General features: G+C 45.6%; 1 protein-coding gene across 1 annotated transcript in view; it reads right to left on the reverse strand.

Moving 5' to 3' along the window:
- The window catches only part of LOC135375728 (thrombin inhibitor savignin-like), a 73,886-nt gene that overhangs the window by 22,818 nt on the left and 36,900 nt on the right, over nucleotides 1-14,168 (reverse strand). Inside the window, exon 3 of the mRNA XM_064608399.1 lies at nucleotides 8,870-9,058. Coding sequence (XP_064464469.1) covers nucleotides 8,870-9,058 — 189 coding nt within the window. The remainder of the gene's footprint in view (nucleotides 1-8,869; nucleotides 9,059-14,168) is intronic.

The raw sequence follows: 14,168 nt of genomic DNA on the forward strand, positions 1-14,168 counted from the left end.
CTGTATGTATGGGTTATTAGCGCCGTGTACTCCTTTGTTGGGTCATGGTCCAGTTTGAGGTAGTGTTGCGTATTGTTGAGTTGCCCATGAGCTTCAGAAATATATTTATCTGTGGGCCAGATGACGATACTCCCACCCTTATCTGCGGGCTTGAGAATGATATCATCTCTGTCAGCTAGCGCTTTGATGATGTCACGCTGTGTTTTAGTGAGGTTGTGACCACGCGAGCTTTGGGAAATACCGCGAAAGATGTCGTTACTTACTTGTTTAATGTACAGATCTAATGCGGGTTCTCGGCCGTGATTTGGTGTCCAGGTTGATGGTAGTCGGAGGTCGTTGTTGTTTTCTTGTGTTGTATGAGCGAAGAATTCTCAAAGGCGTAGCCGTCTCGCAAAGTCTTTGTGGATTTCGTATTCGTTAACAGGATTGAGTGTAGGGCACAATGTTAATCCCCTAGAGAGGACTTGTAGTTCGTCGCTGGTTAGTGAGCGTGATATATCTATTACGGTGCTTGCGTCAGCGTTTTCTCGGGGTGGCTCACCGATGTTGCGGAGAGTTGTGGGTGTGGTGCTGGAAATGATTTGTTCGGCTGCTGCGTGTGTCGTGTTAGTGGGTCCGGTATCCGTGTCGTTGTTGGAATTAGGTTTTCCGAGTTTTGAGTGTTCCTTGTTAGCTAGCTCGCGGTTGAGTTGTTGAATGTGTAGTTCGAGAGTGTTTGCCTCCGCGTCGGTGAGACTGATATTGTTCATATGGGCCTGGATCGTAGCGAGTTGCGCGTGGCACTGTTTCTTTAATATTTCTAGAAAGGTACGGGCTGTGTTGTTAAGGGCTGATGCCCACTCTAGCTCTAGTTCAGGTGTCAGTTTTCCTAATGCAGGAACTGTTTTAGGGGTGAAGCCTTTAGGTACTGTGTTGTGAGCCAGGTGGTGGGTGTAGATCCGTAGACGATGTAGGTATCGGCTACGTTTCTCCATGAGTTTTCGCATTCGTAGAAAGTTCGTTGACTGCATGGTAGGCTGGTGATTAGATAGTCAACGGTGTTTTCTGCGTGATGTGCGCGTGCGTCGTGTCTGTGGGGTCGGTGGCTGTGGGGTCAGTGGCTGTGGAGACTCGCTGTGTTCCTCGATGTCATCTGTCTGTGTTTGCTTGCTTGTGGTTTTCCGTGTCACGCAGGCGTACGAGCTATGGCACACAACATCAAACACCTAATGGTCCATAGATGCCGTCCCGCACTGACAAACGCTCAAACACAACATCCTCAACCAGCTTACACTTTAAGTGCCAGCACCGCAAACACGCCAGAACACACGATGGCATCAAAGGGGACCACAACGACCACTGCACCCACGCATACACACGCGGCAAACGACAACACTCCAAACACAACCCGCACACACTAACCAGCGACGAACTACAAGTCCTCTCTAGGGGGTTAACATTCTGCCATACACTCAATTCTGTTAACGAATACGAAATCCACAAAGACATATCAGACTTTGCGAGACGGCTACTTCTTAGAGAATTCTTCGCTCATACAACACAAGAAAACAACAACGACCTCCGACTACCATCAATCTGGACACCAAATCACGGCCGAGAACCCGCATTAGACCTGTACATTAAACAAGTAAGCAACGACATCCTTCGCAGTATTTCCCAAAGCTCGCGTGGTCACAACCTCACTAAAACACAGCGCGACATCATCAAAGCGCTAGCTGACTGAGATGATATCATTATCAAGCCCGCAGATAAGGGTGGGAGTATCGTCATCTGGCCCACAGATAAATATATTTCTGAAGCTCATAGGCAACTCAACAATACGCAACACTACCTCAAACTGGACCATGACCCAACAAAGGAGTACACGGGGCTAATAACCCATACCATACAGGACCTCCACGAACGAAAGCTCATCACACGTGATGACCTCAGATATCTCACCCCATCAAACGCAGACGCAGGTCGTTTCTATTTACTGCCCAAAATCCACAAGGAACACGCCAACGAGCTCTATACGGCTGACATCCCCGGCAGGCCAATTGCATCTAATAACAACACACCAACAGAAAGACTCGAAATTCCTGGACCACTATTTAAACCATATTCCGACAACACTGCCATCGCATGTACAAGACCCACCCCACCTCCTCAGAATAATCAGAGATATAAACAACACTCGTACATTTGGTAGGGACACAATACTAGCCACCCTGGATGTGACATCACTGTATACTAACAACCCACACAACGACGGAATCACAGCCCTCTGCAATACCCTTTCTACAACAAACACCAGAAAAGACACGGAAACCATACTCGCTCTAATGGACTTGGTCCTTAAACTGAACTACTTCGAGTTCAATGGCGAATACTACCTACAAGTACACGGTACAAGTATGGGCACACCTGTTGCACCCACATACGCAAATATCTTCATGGGGTTCTTAGAAAACAAAGTTCTCCGCGCCCTCTCATTAAAACCCACGGTGTACCTTCGATACATCGATGATATACTGATAATATGGGAACACGGGGAACATGAATTTCAAAAGTTCATAGATCTACTGAACACCGCGCATAGCAACATAAAGTTCACATCACAACAGTCAACTCACTTAATTAACTTCCTCGACACCACAATATCACTAGACAACGGCAGCCTCATCACAACCCTGTACAAAAAGCCAACTGACAAACAACAATACCTTCACTTCAAGAGTCACCACCCGCGTCACTGTAAGGTTGGAATTCCTAATGGGCAGAGTGCAAGACTACGCAGAATTTGTTCAAACGGCACAGATTACGCTGAGAAGCTTGACGAACTCTGCAGTACACTTGCCCAAAGGGACTATCCAGACTCCCTCCTAATCGAATTCCGTCGCAAGGCACTCACACTCGATCGAGACGAGGTTCTGGAAAACCGAAAATATCCTGACGCGTGCCAAATAAGCTTCATCACAAGATATTCCAACGCACTTCCAAACATTAAAGCCATTCTACAGAAGCACGAGCTCCTCCTCCAAAGCAGTGACCGACTTAGCAATATATTCACAAATCCCATACAGGTGACATACCGACGCGCAAAAAACCTGGCAGACTCCTTGGTCAATGCCAAAATCAGCAAAACAAGCACCCCGTACACGGGAACACGACCCTGCAGCCTCCCGCGCTGCAAAACATGCAAGCACGCCCAACACGCTAACTCCATCAAAAGCACTGCGAGCAATTACACCCACCCCGTTAACGACGCATTCACATGCACAAGCTCCAATGTCATATACTGCATTGAATGCGGCGACTGCTCTATGCAATACATTGGTGAAACCGGCCAACAAATGAACAACCGCCTTACCGGACACAGAACCGACATGTCCAACAAACTCCCCAAAGCAGTCGCCTAACACTCTAACGTTCCTGGTCACAATTTTGACAATATTAAACTATATATTCAACCGGGTTTAGATCCACACGTGACAGACGTGATAGGGAGTCTTATCTCATATACAAGTTCAACGCTCTTCACCCGTCCGGTATCAACAAATCACAAGGCACCCTAGAAACACTTCACAAATAAAATATGCTTTTCCCTTCTACCTCCATTATCATGTGTTATGTTCTGCATGGCCACTGCTTTCTACTTTCTTTATTGCATGCCACAACTTTGCATTACAAATATATTTAAAAAAAAAACCTTTGCTCGTTCTGGAATTTTCCCCACGTAACCACTAACCTCCTTATCTTTCGCTATACTTCCCAATTCTTGCCTGATGTGACCAGCTCCGGTGGCGCAGCGGTAACGCGTGCGCTTGGGGACTGGGAGGTCCGCGGTTCAAATCCGCGGGCCGGCCGTGCCTCTGGCTGTGCTTCTGGGGTTTTTCCTGGGTTTCCCTCAGATGTGTAATAGGCGTATGCCGGCACAGTTCCCCTGAAGTTGGCCCATGGACGCAGCTATCCTCCCCCCGAGCGAATTCCGCTCGGTCTTCCACTTCACCCTCTCCTCCTCTCCACCACCTTTCCCTTCCCGAGAAACATGCCGCCTTATCAGGCAGGCAGACCTCTCGGGTTCCTCCCAACGACACTCCTCCTCCTCCTTGCCTGTTATCCAGTTTCGTCCACGTGTTCTTGAACCTTCCATTTTTCTGTAACCGGTCTGTAGCCTAGATCACAACGTTCACATAATCCCCTCCACACTCTAACAAAGCAGCCATTCACTCCGGCCGTAGAAGCCCGTACGGAACCTTTCTTCCCTCCGGGCTGTTGACCCACAATTCGCACGAACCTTTAAACACGTCACACCTAACCCTTTAAATACCATGCCAATGATGAGGACGGTGCCCAGAATAAGAACAGTCTCTGTTCGAAATATCGTCGGCTTCTGTTCCGAGGCAACTCCCTTCCTAAAACTCCCTAATGTTAGGTATATGCTTGGAGCAGCACCTCTGCTTACAACACGTTCATGTGCCTATACTTGGTCTGCACTGAAGCATAGCAAATAAGCGACAAAGATCAAGTTCAACAACGTGAATCTATTTGTTGTACATGGTTTACGTGGTGAGCTGTACAGACGTTCGCACCGCAGGATGTCTTTATGATGCGCTTGCTGTCGTTGCACCCGAGGCTTATGCCATGTCAACACCTAAAATGAAAAAGACACTATTGAAAAGACTAAGCGCCAGTGACTTTGTTAGAAAGGTTGAACAGAAAAGGAAATTACAAACTAATGACCTTCAACTTTTTACTTCTCTCAATATTTATGTACTTATCTGGGTACAGACAATATGTCATGCAAATAAAAGCTAGCTAAGCTTCCTTTAAGAGGCGAAAAACAATTTTTAAGCTGCTGCGTTTCTTGGAATTTTCCCTTAAGGTGTGCGAAAACGGCAGTCGCATACTCTGCTGGAGAACAGTGGTATTGCATCAGCGGGCGGGTTTAAAGCCGTGAGCTGTCATAGAAAATGTTGTGCGCATGTGTGGTGGTGGTAGTGTTGTTGCCGAGACGTCTGATATGGCAGCATGATGCTCGGCACGAGTCGTGTGTCCTGGGAAAAGTTTTTTGGGAACAGTGCCAACATTTGCTTTCTTTGCTGGGAATAGCAAACTGCCGTAGCGAGGGCTAACATTTCCCTCCTTTTTTAAAAATAATAAACTATATTCCCCCCTCGGAGGAAAACCCGGGGAAAAACGCATGTGCAACGGAGCCAGTTCACGTGTGCCTTTGTGTACAAGCAACATGTGGGCGTGCGAGAGGTGGCACGTACTCCTTTTCGGACGAAAATTCATGTTTCGTACAGCCACCAGGCCCTCGTCACTCTCTTGTCAACACAAGGTACGGGAAGTCAACCAATGCGGCACGCGAGATGGGCTGCACGTCTCCTGCAGTACAACTATACCATGGAGTATAAGAAAAGAGAAGATCATTTCGTAGCGGATGCCCTCTCTCGACTTACTTTACCTTGCAAGACAGAAGGTGTCCAGGAGGACACAGAGGAGGACGAGTTGTTGTGTTTAGTTGAGCAAGGATTGCCCTGCATCACCCCCAAAGAACTGCAGAACGCTATAGATGATGACGAAAATTGTACGAACCAAGCAAGCAATACGGCAACGCTATTGGTGGCCTCGTATGAACATTGAAATAGAGATGTACGTAAAGGATTGCCACATATATCGTGAGTTGGACAAGACTCCTCCCGCACGCACGGCACCTCTGCAGCCGGTACCTTTCCCTTCCGAACCGTGGAAACAGCTGGGAGTCGACATTGTTGGGCCGTTTGACAACATGCCCGGCATATATCGGTTCACAATCACAGCTGCGGGCTACTTCAGCAAGTGGCCAGACGTAGCTTTCGTTCCTCACGTCACCATAGACATTATCATCGAGTTCCTCCTGGACATTTCCGTACGGGAAGGATATCCCGAAATTTTGGTTTCAGTCCACTCTACAGAGCAACGCCCCACGCAACCACTGGGTTGTCGCCATCAGAGCTGCTCCACCAAAGGCGCATGAGGTCCAAGTCAGACGTGTCAGGGTTTCCCAACATGAACAGGGACATTGAGTTCGAGCTGGCAGCCTTACAAGAGCGTATCAAAAGGCACCAAGAACGCTCCAAATTACATTTCGACGAATGCCATAGAGTGACGACTGCGAAATTCCACACAGGCGACCACGTACGCGTCCATCTACAAGGACATTGCCCAAAAGGCGCTAGTGATTATGGTCCACCCATCGCCATAAGGGAAAAAGTGTTACCGAGTACCTAATATCATCAGGGCGAGATGGTGCGAAATGCATCTAAACTTGCGGCGTCCGGACTTTCTGAAAGGGCAACATCGGAGAGTAACCTACAGGGACTGGTGCCGCGCTCAGACGCTTCGAAAGAGCCCGGAGACCACCAGATCGTTTCCGGACTTCGTGACGTTTTCAAGAGAGGGAGTGTGTTGTGTGCCGGAAATGAAAAGGACAAAGTGGACGAAGGGACTGTCTCATGCGGGACGGATTTGCAGGCATTCTGCCTCGAGCCGAGTTAGGATATGGACGTGTTTTTTCAAATAAAGATACAACAGTATAGAGGCAAGGAATGAATGTAAGTTAATGTATGGTACACGAAGAAAAAATTTCGAGATGTATCACCCGCCTTCCATTTCACTAAAAGCGCTAAAAACAGGACAACACACACACAAATTGCCACTTGTAACACACAAAAGATATACACATTCAAACAGCTGTTTTTTATGTACGCAGCAGGCACTTCCTCTCCCTCCCTGTCAAGGGAATGCTTTCTGAGCTAATACACGTTTCCCCTATCAACAAGGCTTCCCTAATATCCCGTTCCCTCTGTTTCCTATATCTCCCTCTAACCTTAGTTCTTTCATATATCTCATCACACCCACAATCCCTAGAATGTAAGAACAGATTTCCTTGTCTTTTTTTCTAGTTATTTTCATGCTCCATTAAACGTTTGTTTAGACATCGGCTCGTCTGCCCAATATACGATCTACCACAGCCTAACGGAATTTCGTAAACCACGTCTGCTATACACACGGTACATTAGGCTGCTGACGCCTTACAACACCGTGCTTATAACACAGTCTAGCTTTTTTCTTTATTTATAATAGCTGGTATCGAGGCAAGCGTCATCTTGTGTCTACGTACAACATTTGCCTGAGATGTGATCTTGCCATTTTTTCAATCTATGCGATATCCCATGGATGTAGGGAAGTACAACTATCCTATCCCTTTGTATTTACCTATCCCTTCCTTTAGTAGTGAAATGATGTATCACCATCTCACTCACATGGGAAAGTAAATAAGCATGTATGTTGTATCTGTGTGAGTGTGCAAGAGAGCGAAACAGAGAACGATGTGGATCAGTCACGTAATCTGGCTGACGCTGAACATGCTGTTGCTTCAGGGTGTGTCACAATGACATTTTACTTCTATTTCGCACACGATATGTTGACAACCTAACTTGTGAGTCGACTATTGGAAGGGAAATTACGAGTTCGCTCGAATTGTGTTTGGGACATCTTTATCACACTAAGTTGAAGACTGAACATCAATTACTTCTTGGATAAATTAATTACACGAACTTAAGTAAAATTCCTGTTCACAACCTTTTCGTCGCTGTGATATCAAGCACAATGTTCACATGTTCTGATTTGGACAACGGGAGTGTAAGCAGAAAAGCAAACGGAGAATATACATGGTACGTTCAAGCTCTGAATTACGCCGATTGTTGTACGCGCGACGTAGGATTTACTTCCTTTCCAAGTGGCGCCGATAGAATCAGAGAATCGGAGGCAGAAGGAGGGCCTATCCTTTTGGCCGTTGCTACGTTCGTCTAGTATTACACGACGGGAACAGCCACATTGCCTAATTCGGAAATTAAAAGTAATTGATACGCTGTTCAGTTAACGCAAGAACGCTGACAAGGCTAGGTTTGCGGTTTGTGCACACCTGTTGGAGTCGTAAAACGTATTCCTGTTAAAACCAATTCCTCTAAACTTCTACGCGTTCCTGTTCTACACGCCTACTATCCCGTTCGCTGTAAAACTTCGAATGTAGCTTCACGTCAATGCAACTCACTGTTTCCCACATTTGTTCGGCGTAAGTTGGGACGAAATGTCGCTACCCCTCCGATGTGAAATATCATTATTTGCTTGACTGCTGTCTAGCTCTTAATAAAATCTCTGCAGAGTGTGACAAAAGTGTACAAACAAACAAAGCGTGTTAAACAGCAATTAGCTCATAGCTGTGTTAAACAGCAACCAGAGCTCACTTTATCATAGAAATTCATAGCAAGTATGACAAAAAAAAGAAAGAGAAACAAAGAAATTCGTAATGTAAACACAAAAGGCGTGCAGCATTGTGTCTACATTTCACATGAAAATCGACGTAATAACATTCCACTACACTAAATCCATTTCCAACCTGTAAACTACGATTCCTTGTTTCACAGTGGTTCCACATATGTTTTTCTTTTGTGAGTTAACCATCTTCGTGGCGTTTAATGTCATTATAAAAGACCGCGTGTGGTACCAGCTTCGTAAATAATGCTATTCGAGATTCGAATGACACTAGATGATAATATCATTTTTTGTGCCGGCGTGGCAGGGGTGTAAAACAAGATTAGTCCATGAAGATTTTCATGAAGACCTGGCGTATTTACCTCTCCTTATTTTTCTTCTCTAACTCTGATCTAATGTACCTGTCGTTTTCTTTGCTGTATCACTGTAGCCGTGGTAAATGTATTGCATATATTTTCCACGCTAATTGGGCTACAACAATCAAATTGTACGTGTGATGCTGATCTGATGATGAGTATGGGAACAGTGCATTCCCGCGATTATACGGAAATATGTTGACATTTACCGCAGGCGACTTGGCACTCCACCTCCGAACCGAAAGAGTTGCTGCTCGATGGACAACCCGTTACTTCCTTGCACTTTCGGCTCTCAGGCTCGTAGAAGAACACATGTTCTGGGTTGTTGCAGTTTACTGTAGTAGGTTTAGCACCATTGCATGATTCGTCGAGCTCATTCTCCAGGCCTCCTCCACCGACTGCGTAATGAATTAGAGACGTTAAGTTTCCCATTGTGACATGATTGAACAGTGATGGTGCTAACATACACGGTCCATTTGTGCCATAGTGATTCCACAGCATTTATGTTAAGCATCGGAGAAAGTATAATGGCGTAGCAAATGAGGAAGCTGTTAGATCAATATAGTAATAAAATAAAGTGCTCATTGATACTTTCTAAGCAAACAAAAGTCCGCGCGAATAATGTAGTTCTCAAGGCAAGTCCCATGCTGCATTTAACGTGCTATGGTGGAAGACGTGCAGCGTATGCCCTCACGTACTTACGCAGGAACAGGGCTGTCAGAGGGGAAAAAATGGGTGGGTTGTACAAGAAACACCATCTCATTGATTTCCGTGAAACGGAACCAACCAAACGAAACAAAAAGACATGCACATTATGCACATTTAGGCGTCCAGCTTGTCAAGTATATCCAATGCAGCGATGTCGGGCACGAATAGGCGGTTTCAGAAATTGTACCGATATCCCGCCAGGGGCAGGGTTGGTTACCGAAAATAATATTGTTTCCGATTCCGTTTCCGGTAACTGAAAAGCTCGGCTTTTCTTTTTCGTTTCTGTTTACGTTTCTGGACTATTTTAGGTAGCGGTTTCTGTTTCAGTTTCCTTTTAAGAATTTCGTTTCTGTTTCCGAGGTAATTTCGGTACTGGTTTCTGTTTCTCATCCGGAACTCGTACTGTCTGGTTTTGGCTTTTTCATATCAGATATTCTAGTGACATAATGGATGCAAAAGGACAGCCACACCCACGGGCGGATGCAGACCCTCGGTTTGGGGGGGGTGGCGGCCGGTTTCATTGTCGGAAGCGCGTAATGGGGAGGGGGGAGAGGGAAATCCGATGTATAAACTGACGTTTTGGGGGGGGGGCGATCGCCCAACCGCCCCCCCCCCCAACTTGGATCCGCCACTGGCCACACCAAACACAAACAATACAGACTTTAATGCAAAGTTCGTCACGAATCTTATACACCGCAAGTAGATGGCTCTCTAGGTTGCGGAAATACATGCCTTTAAGTTTCAAAAGCCTCCGCTCGTGCGCAAAAATAACACGTCACCCAAAACTTTCGCGTCCATCTTGCTGCGCAGTGGGCTCAATACGAAAGGAAGTTTTTTATTTATTTATTTTATTTCGTGTTTGCGCCGCGAAGCCGAAAGAAAGTCCCGAAAATAAACGAATCAATGAATGAATGATGACTGGAAGAATAGTGCCGATATATATAATTTTCATATTAACGCGAAAACACTGATGGAAACGTCCTGCGAATTTGGTTTCCGTTAACGTTACCACTTTTGAATTTCGTTTCCGTTTCGGTTTCTGGTAGTGGAAACTAAAACAATTTTGTTTCCGTTCCCATTTTCATTTCCGTTGAATTTCAGTAATTACCGTTTCCGTTTCCGGTAGCCAACCCTGACCAGGGGGCTACGTGTCGCTTGTCCCGCATCTCGGGAATTGGATGTCACGCGAGCGTAAGAAATGATTTCGGTTCCCCTCTCCTCCACCTCTCACAAATTTCAGGCATAGAAATCTTACGGTTGCGTTGCCGCGGCAACGCTGGATGATTCAACATGGCGCTCCCCTCGCCCCTACGTCCCAGTTTCGGATGTTTCGTTCAAGCATACTCCTAAAGATCTCTATGGTTTCAATGGTACAGACGTCAGAGACGCCTCAGCTGGCGATCAACGTAGGAGACGGGATTATTTACAGTGCAGTAAGTATAGTCATTCCCTGCAATCTAAATAGTGAAAGTGAGAACAAGTAAATCGCGCTGCTTTTTGTGCAGTTTCAAAAGTTGCGTAGCAAACTTAATACGGGTAGTTCCAGTTTCAGTGAAACAACCTGGTGTATGGTTGTACACGCAAAAGGCGTAAGAGGTTTATGAAAAATATACTCTCAAACGTGTAAGAGTAGTAGTTTCTAGTCTCGAATGTTGTGCTCACGTTTTAATAGGTTGGCGATTCCACGCGAAATGATCCAGCGGACCTGCTCGGCCCTCACAAAATTATCGCGAATTTTTACGAATTTTTTTTTTTTAGCAGTGCCTAATAGTGAAAAACGACACACCACGAAACATTTCTTCCCAAGTCTCAATGTGGCGGGTGCTAGACACCAGCAAAGTTCGCAGCGCTGGCGAAAACCGTGCCTGGCGTGAACGGCAGGTGCGGCTCAGAGAAAGCACCTAGAACTGTGCGGTTTTCTTTTGCGTATATAGAGGAAACCATGCTTTACATAGCGTTCAAATCCCGGTTGTCGTGCTGTAATCGGTGCTGGAATACAAAGGCCGGAAGTTTCGCAACTTTCCTCCTACTTCGCGATTTTTTTGTGGAAAATCAAACCATTACATTTTAATGAATATTGTGCCCTGACAAGGCCGCAAGGAATACTTCAACAGGAAAAATCGCCAGACACGTAACTTTCATAGTCATTGCAGGAAAAAAAGAGGAAGTATGCGATTTTTCCAAAATTCGCTACAATCGAGCGTAAAACACGCAATGAAGAGGTCGGAAGAGACGCCTGAAACCAACGCAGTTTTATAGAACGAGCCTTCCTCTACAACATATTAAAAAATCTCGAGGGTGTTGTTTCGTATACAGGAGAAAATAATTTTTTTGTAGTAGAGGGTATAACGGCCCCACTGACTCACGTTGCATGTATCCGGTGGTGTGCTATATTTGTTTCTTGGGCTCCTGTTTTAATTCTTTTTAGTTTCAATTTTTCTCTGGTTTGATTGGGTTTTAATGAGCACGCAATATGCTGTGGCACAGACTTCTGCAGACTTCTTAATTCTTTGTATTTCCGATTTCTTTTTTTTTTTTTCTGGTTGGCTTTCAATATGACAACCACCCGGACCAAAGGAACATGGCTCCAGTTGAGCGCTGTGGAGTTCCAATTCACCAGTATGAATATTATAGGCGCGTAGATGCATGTTCACTTGATGAAAGTTCCCTTTAACTATCACATTTAAATGCTGAACAATTCAGCAAAAATATTAACCACGAAAAGTCTATCAAATTATAATGTTAGAGGAAAAGACGAACGTGCAAAAAAGTCATTTACATGGCAGTACTGGAAACGACGGAATCTCGTGGTGGTGGTTCATAGTCCATGCTCTCCTAGGTTCCAGTGAGGCTCACAGCTATATCAAGCATTGCACCATTCGCGTATGGAAGCGGATATCCGCAAGAAACTTCTGGGTTCGGATGAAATATGGACGCTTGTTGTGATCTGCGGATCGGACGCGGATGGCGCCGGCTCTGGAGCGGATCAGACTCGGATAAACCGCGAGATTGCGCCATCAGTTTGCTTCACACTAGGTACATAACATAGAGTACAAGGTGTACGAAAGCCGCTCGTGCATCTCAGAGAGATCTCTGGCGTATCGAGTCGAGGTGCGCGTTCGGCGCCGATCTTGCGTTTCACTTGCAATAAACTCTACTTATCCCGTTTGGTGCAAAATGTGTTGCTGTGCTTGGTGCCATATAATCTTTCGTGGAAGCTAAATCTGTACTTGCTGTCGTGTATCCTTTGGTAGCATCATGGACGCTCAGGACCTGTCCTCGCTACAAAAGCTATACCGCACCGGGGTTTCCACTGTCAGAACGAAAGAGAGGAAGTCGCCCGTGTGGATGAAGTTTGGTGACAGCTTCTTTTTTCTTTTTTTGTTGTTGTTTTGTGCTGACGGGAAATAACGTTTATTTCGTGGAAAATTGGCCTGTATATCGAGCATAGAAACTGAACTATTGCTGCGTGCCGTGGGAGACGCGGATTTTTCGGATAGGATGCGGATGTCAAAAAGCTCATCCGCGCAGGGCTTTAGCTCACACGACAAAAAGTATTACTTAGACCTGCCCATCACCGCTAATCCTCAATCTCCGTTGCCGGCACCGTGCACACCGGAAACAATGCCACAAACTTAACCACCCAGGGTTGCAATACGCGTGTTATGCTACAGAAGCAAATATTATGATAACCTTGCAGAAGTCTGTGCCACAGCATATTGCTTGCTCATTAAAACGCAACCAGACCAGAGAAAAACTGAAAATAAAACGAATTAAGACAGGAGCCCAAGAAACAAATATAGCACCCCACTAGATACGTGCAACGTGGGTCACTGTGGTCGTAATACCATGTACTACAAAAAATTATTTTCTCCTGTATACGAAAAAACACCCTGGAGATTTTTTAATATGTTGTAGAGGAAGGCTCGTTCTATAAAACTGCGTTGGTTTCAGGCGTCTCTTTCGACCTCTTCATTGCGTGTTTAACGCTATATTGTAGCGAATTTTGGAAAAATCGCATACTTCCTCTTTTTTTCCTGCAATGACTATGAAAGTTACGTGTCTGGCGATTTTTCCTGTTGAAGTATTCCTTAGGGCCTTGGCAGGAAAAAATATTCATTAAAATTTAATGATTTAATTTTCCACAAAAAAAATCTTGAAGTAGGAGGAAAATTGCGAAACTTCCGGCTTTTGTATACCTGCACCGATTACAGCACGACAGCCGGGATTTCGACGCTATGTAGAGCATAGTTTCCCCTATACGCAGAAGAAAACCGCACAGTTCTAGGTGCTTTCTATGAGCCGCACCTGCCGTTCACGCAAGGCACGGTTTTCGCCAGCGCTGCGAACTTTGCTCCTGTCTAGCACCCTCGACATTGAGATTTGGGAAGAAATGTTTCGTCGTGTGTCGTTGCGCACTATTAGGGACTGGAAAAAAAATTGGTAAAAATTCGGGATCGTTTTGTGAGGGCCGGGCAGGTCCGCTGGATCATTTCGCGTGGAATCGCCCATGCAGGTAGCATTTTTACTTATCAGCAGAAAACGTCGTTGGCGTTACACGAGTTGCTTGGGAGGCCAATGTGTTCCAAGCGGGTTGCAGAACAGAGTAACAACAAACATACGAAACATACATGAGAACGAAACATACGAACCAGACCTACTTTGTCTTCATCGTATCGTTTAAAGTGTCGCGTTGCCGTACCGTAATATTAGAAAAGGACAGTCGATAACATCAGGGTAAAGTTGCCGGGACTACCGGAACCAACCTAACGTGTTCGTGACTCAATTAGCATGACATAT

This window comes from Ornithodoros turicata, chromosome 1 (genome assembly GCF_037126465.1).
Source record: "Ornithodoros turicata isolate Travis chromosome 1, ASM3712646v1, whole genome shotgun sequence".
Classification (NCBI taxonomy): Eukaryota; Metazoa; Arthropoda; class Arachnida; order Ixodida; family Argasidae; genus Ornithodoros; species Ornithodoros turicata.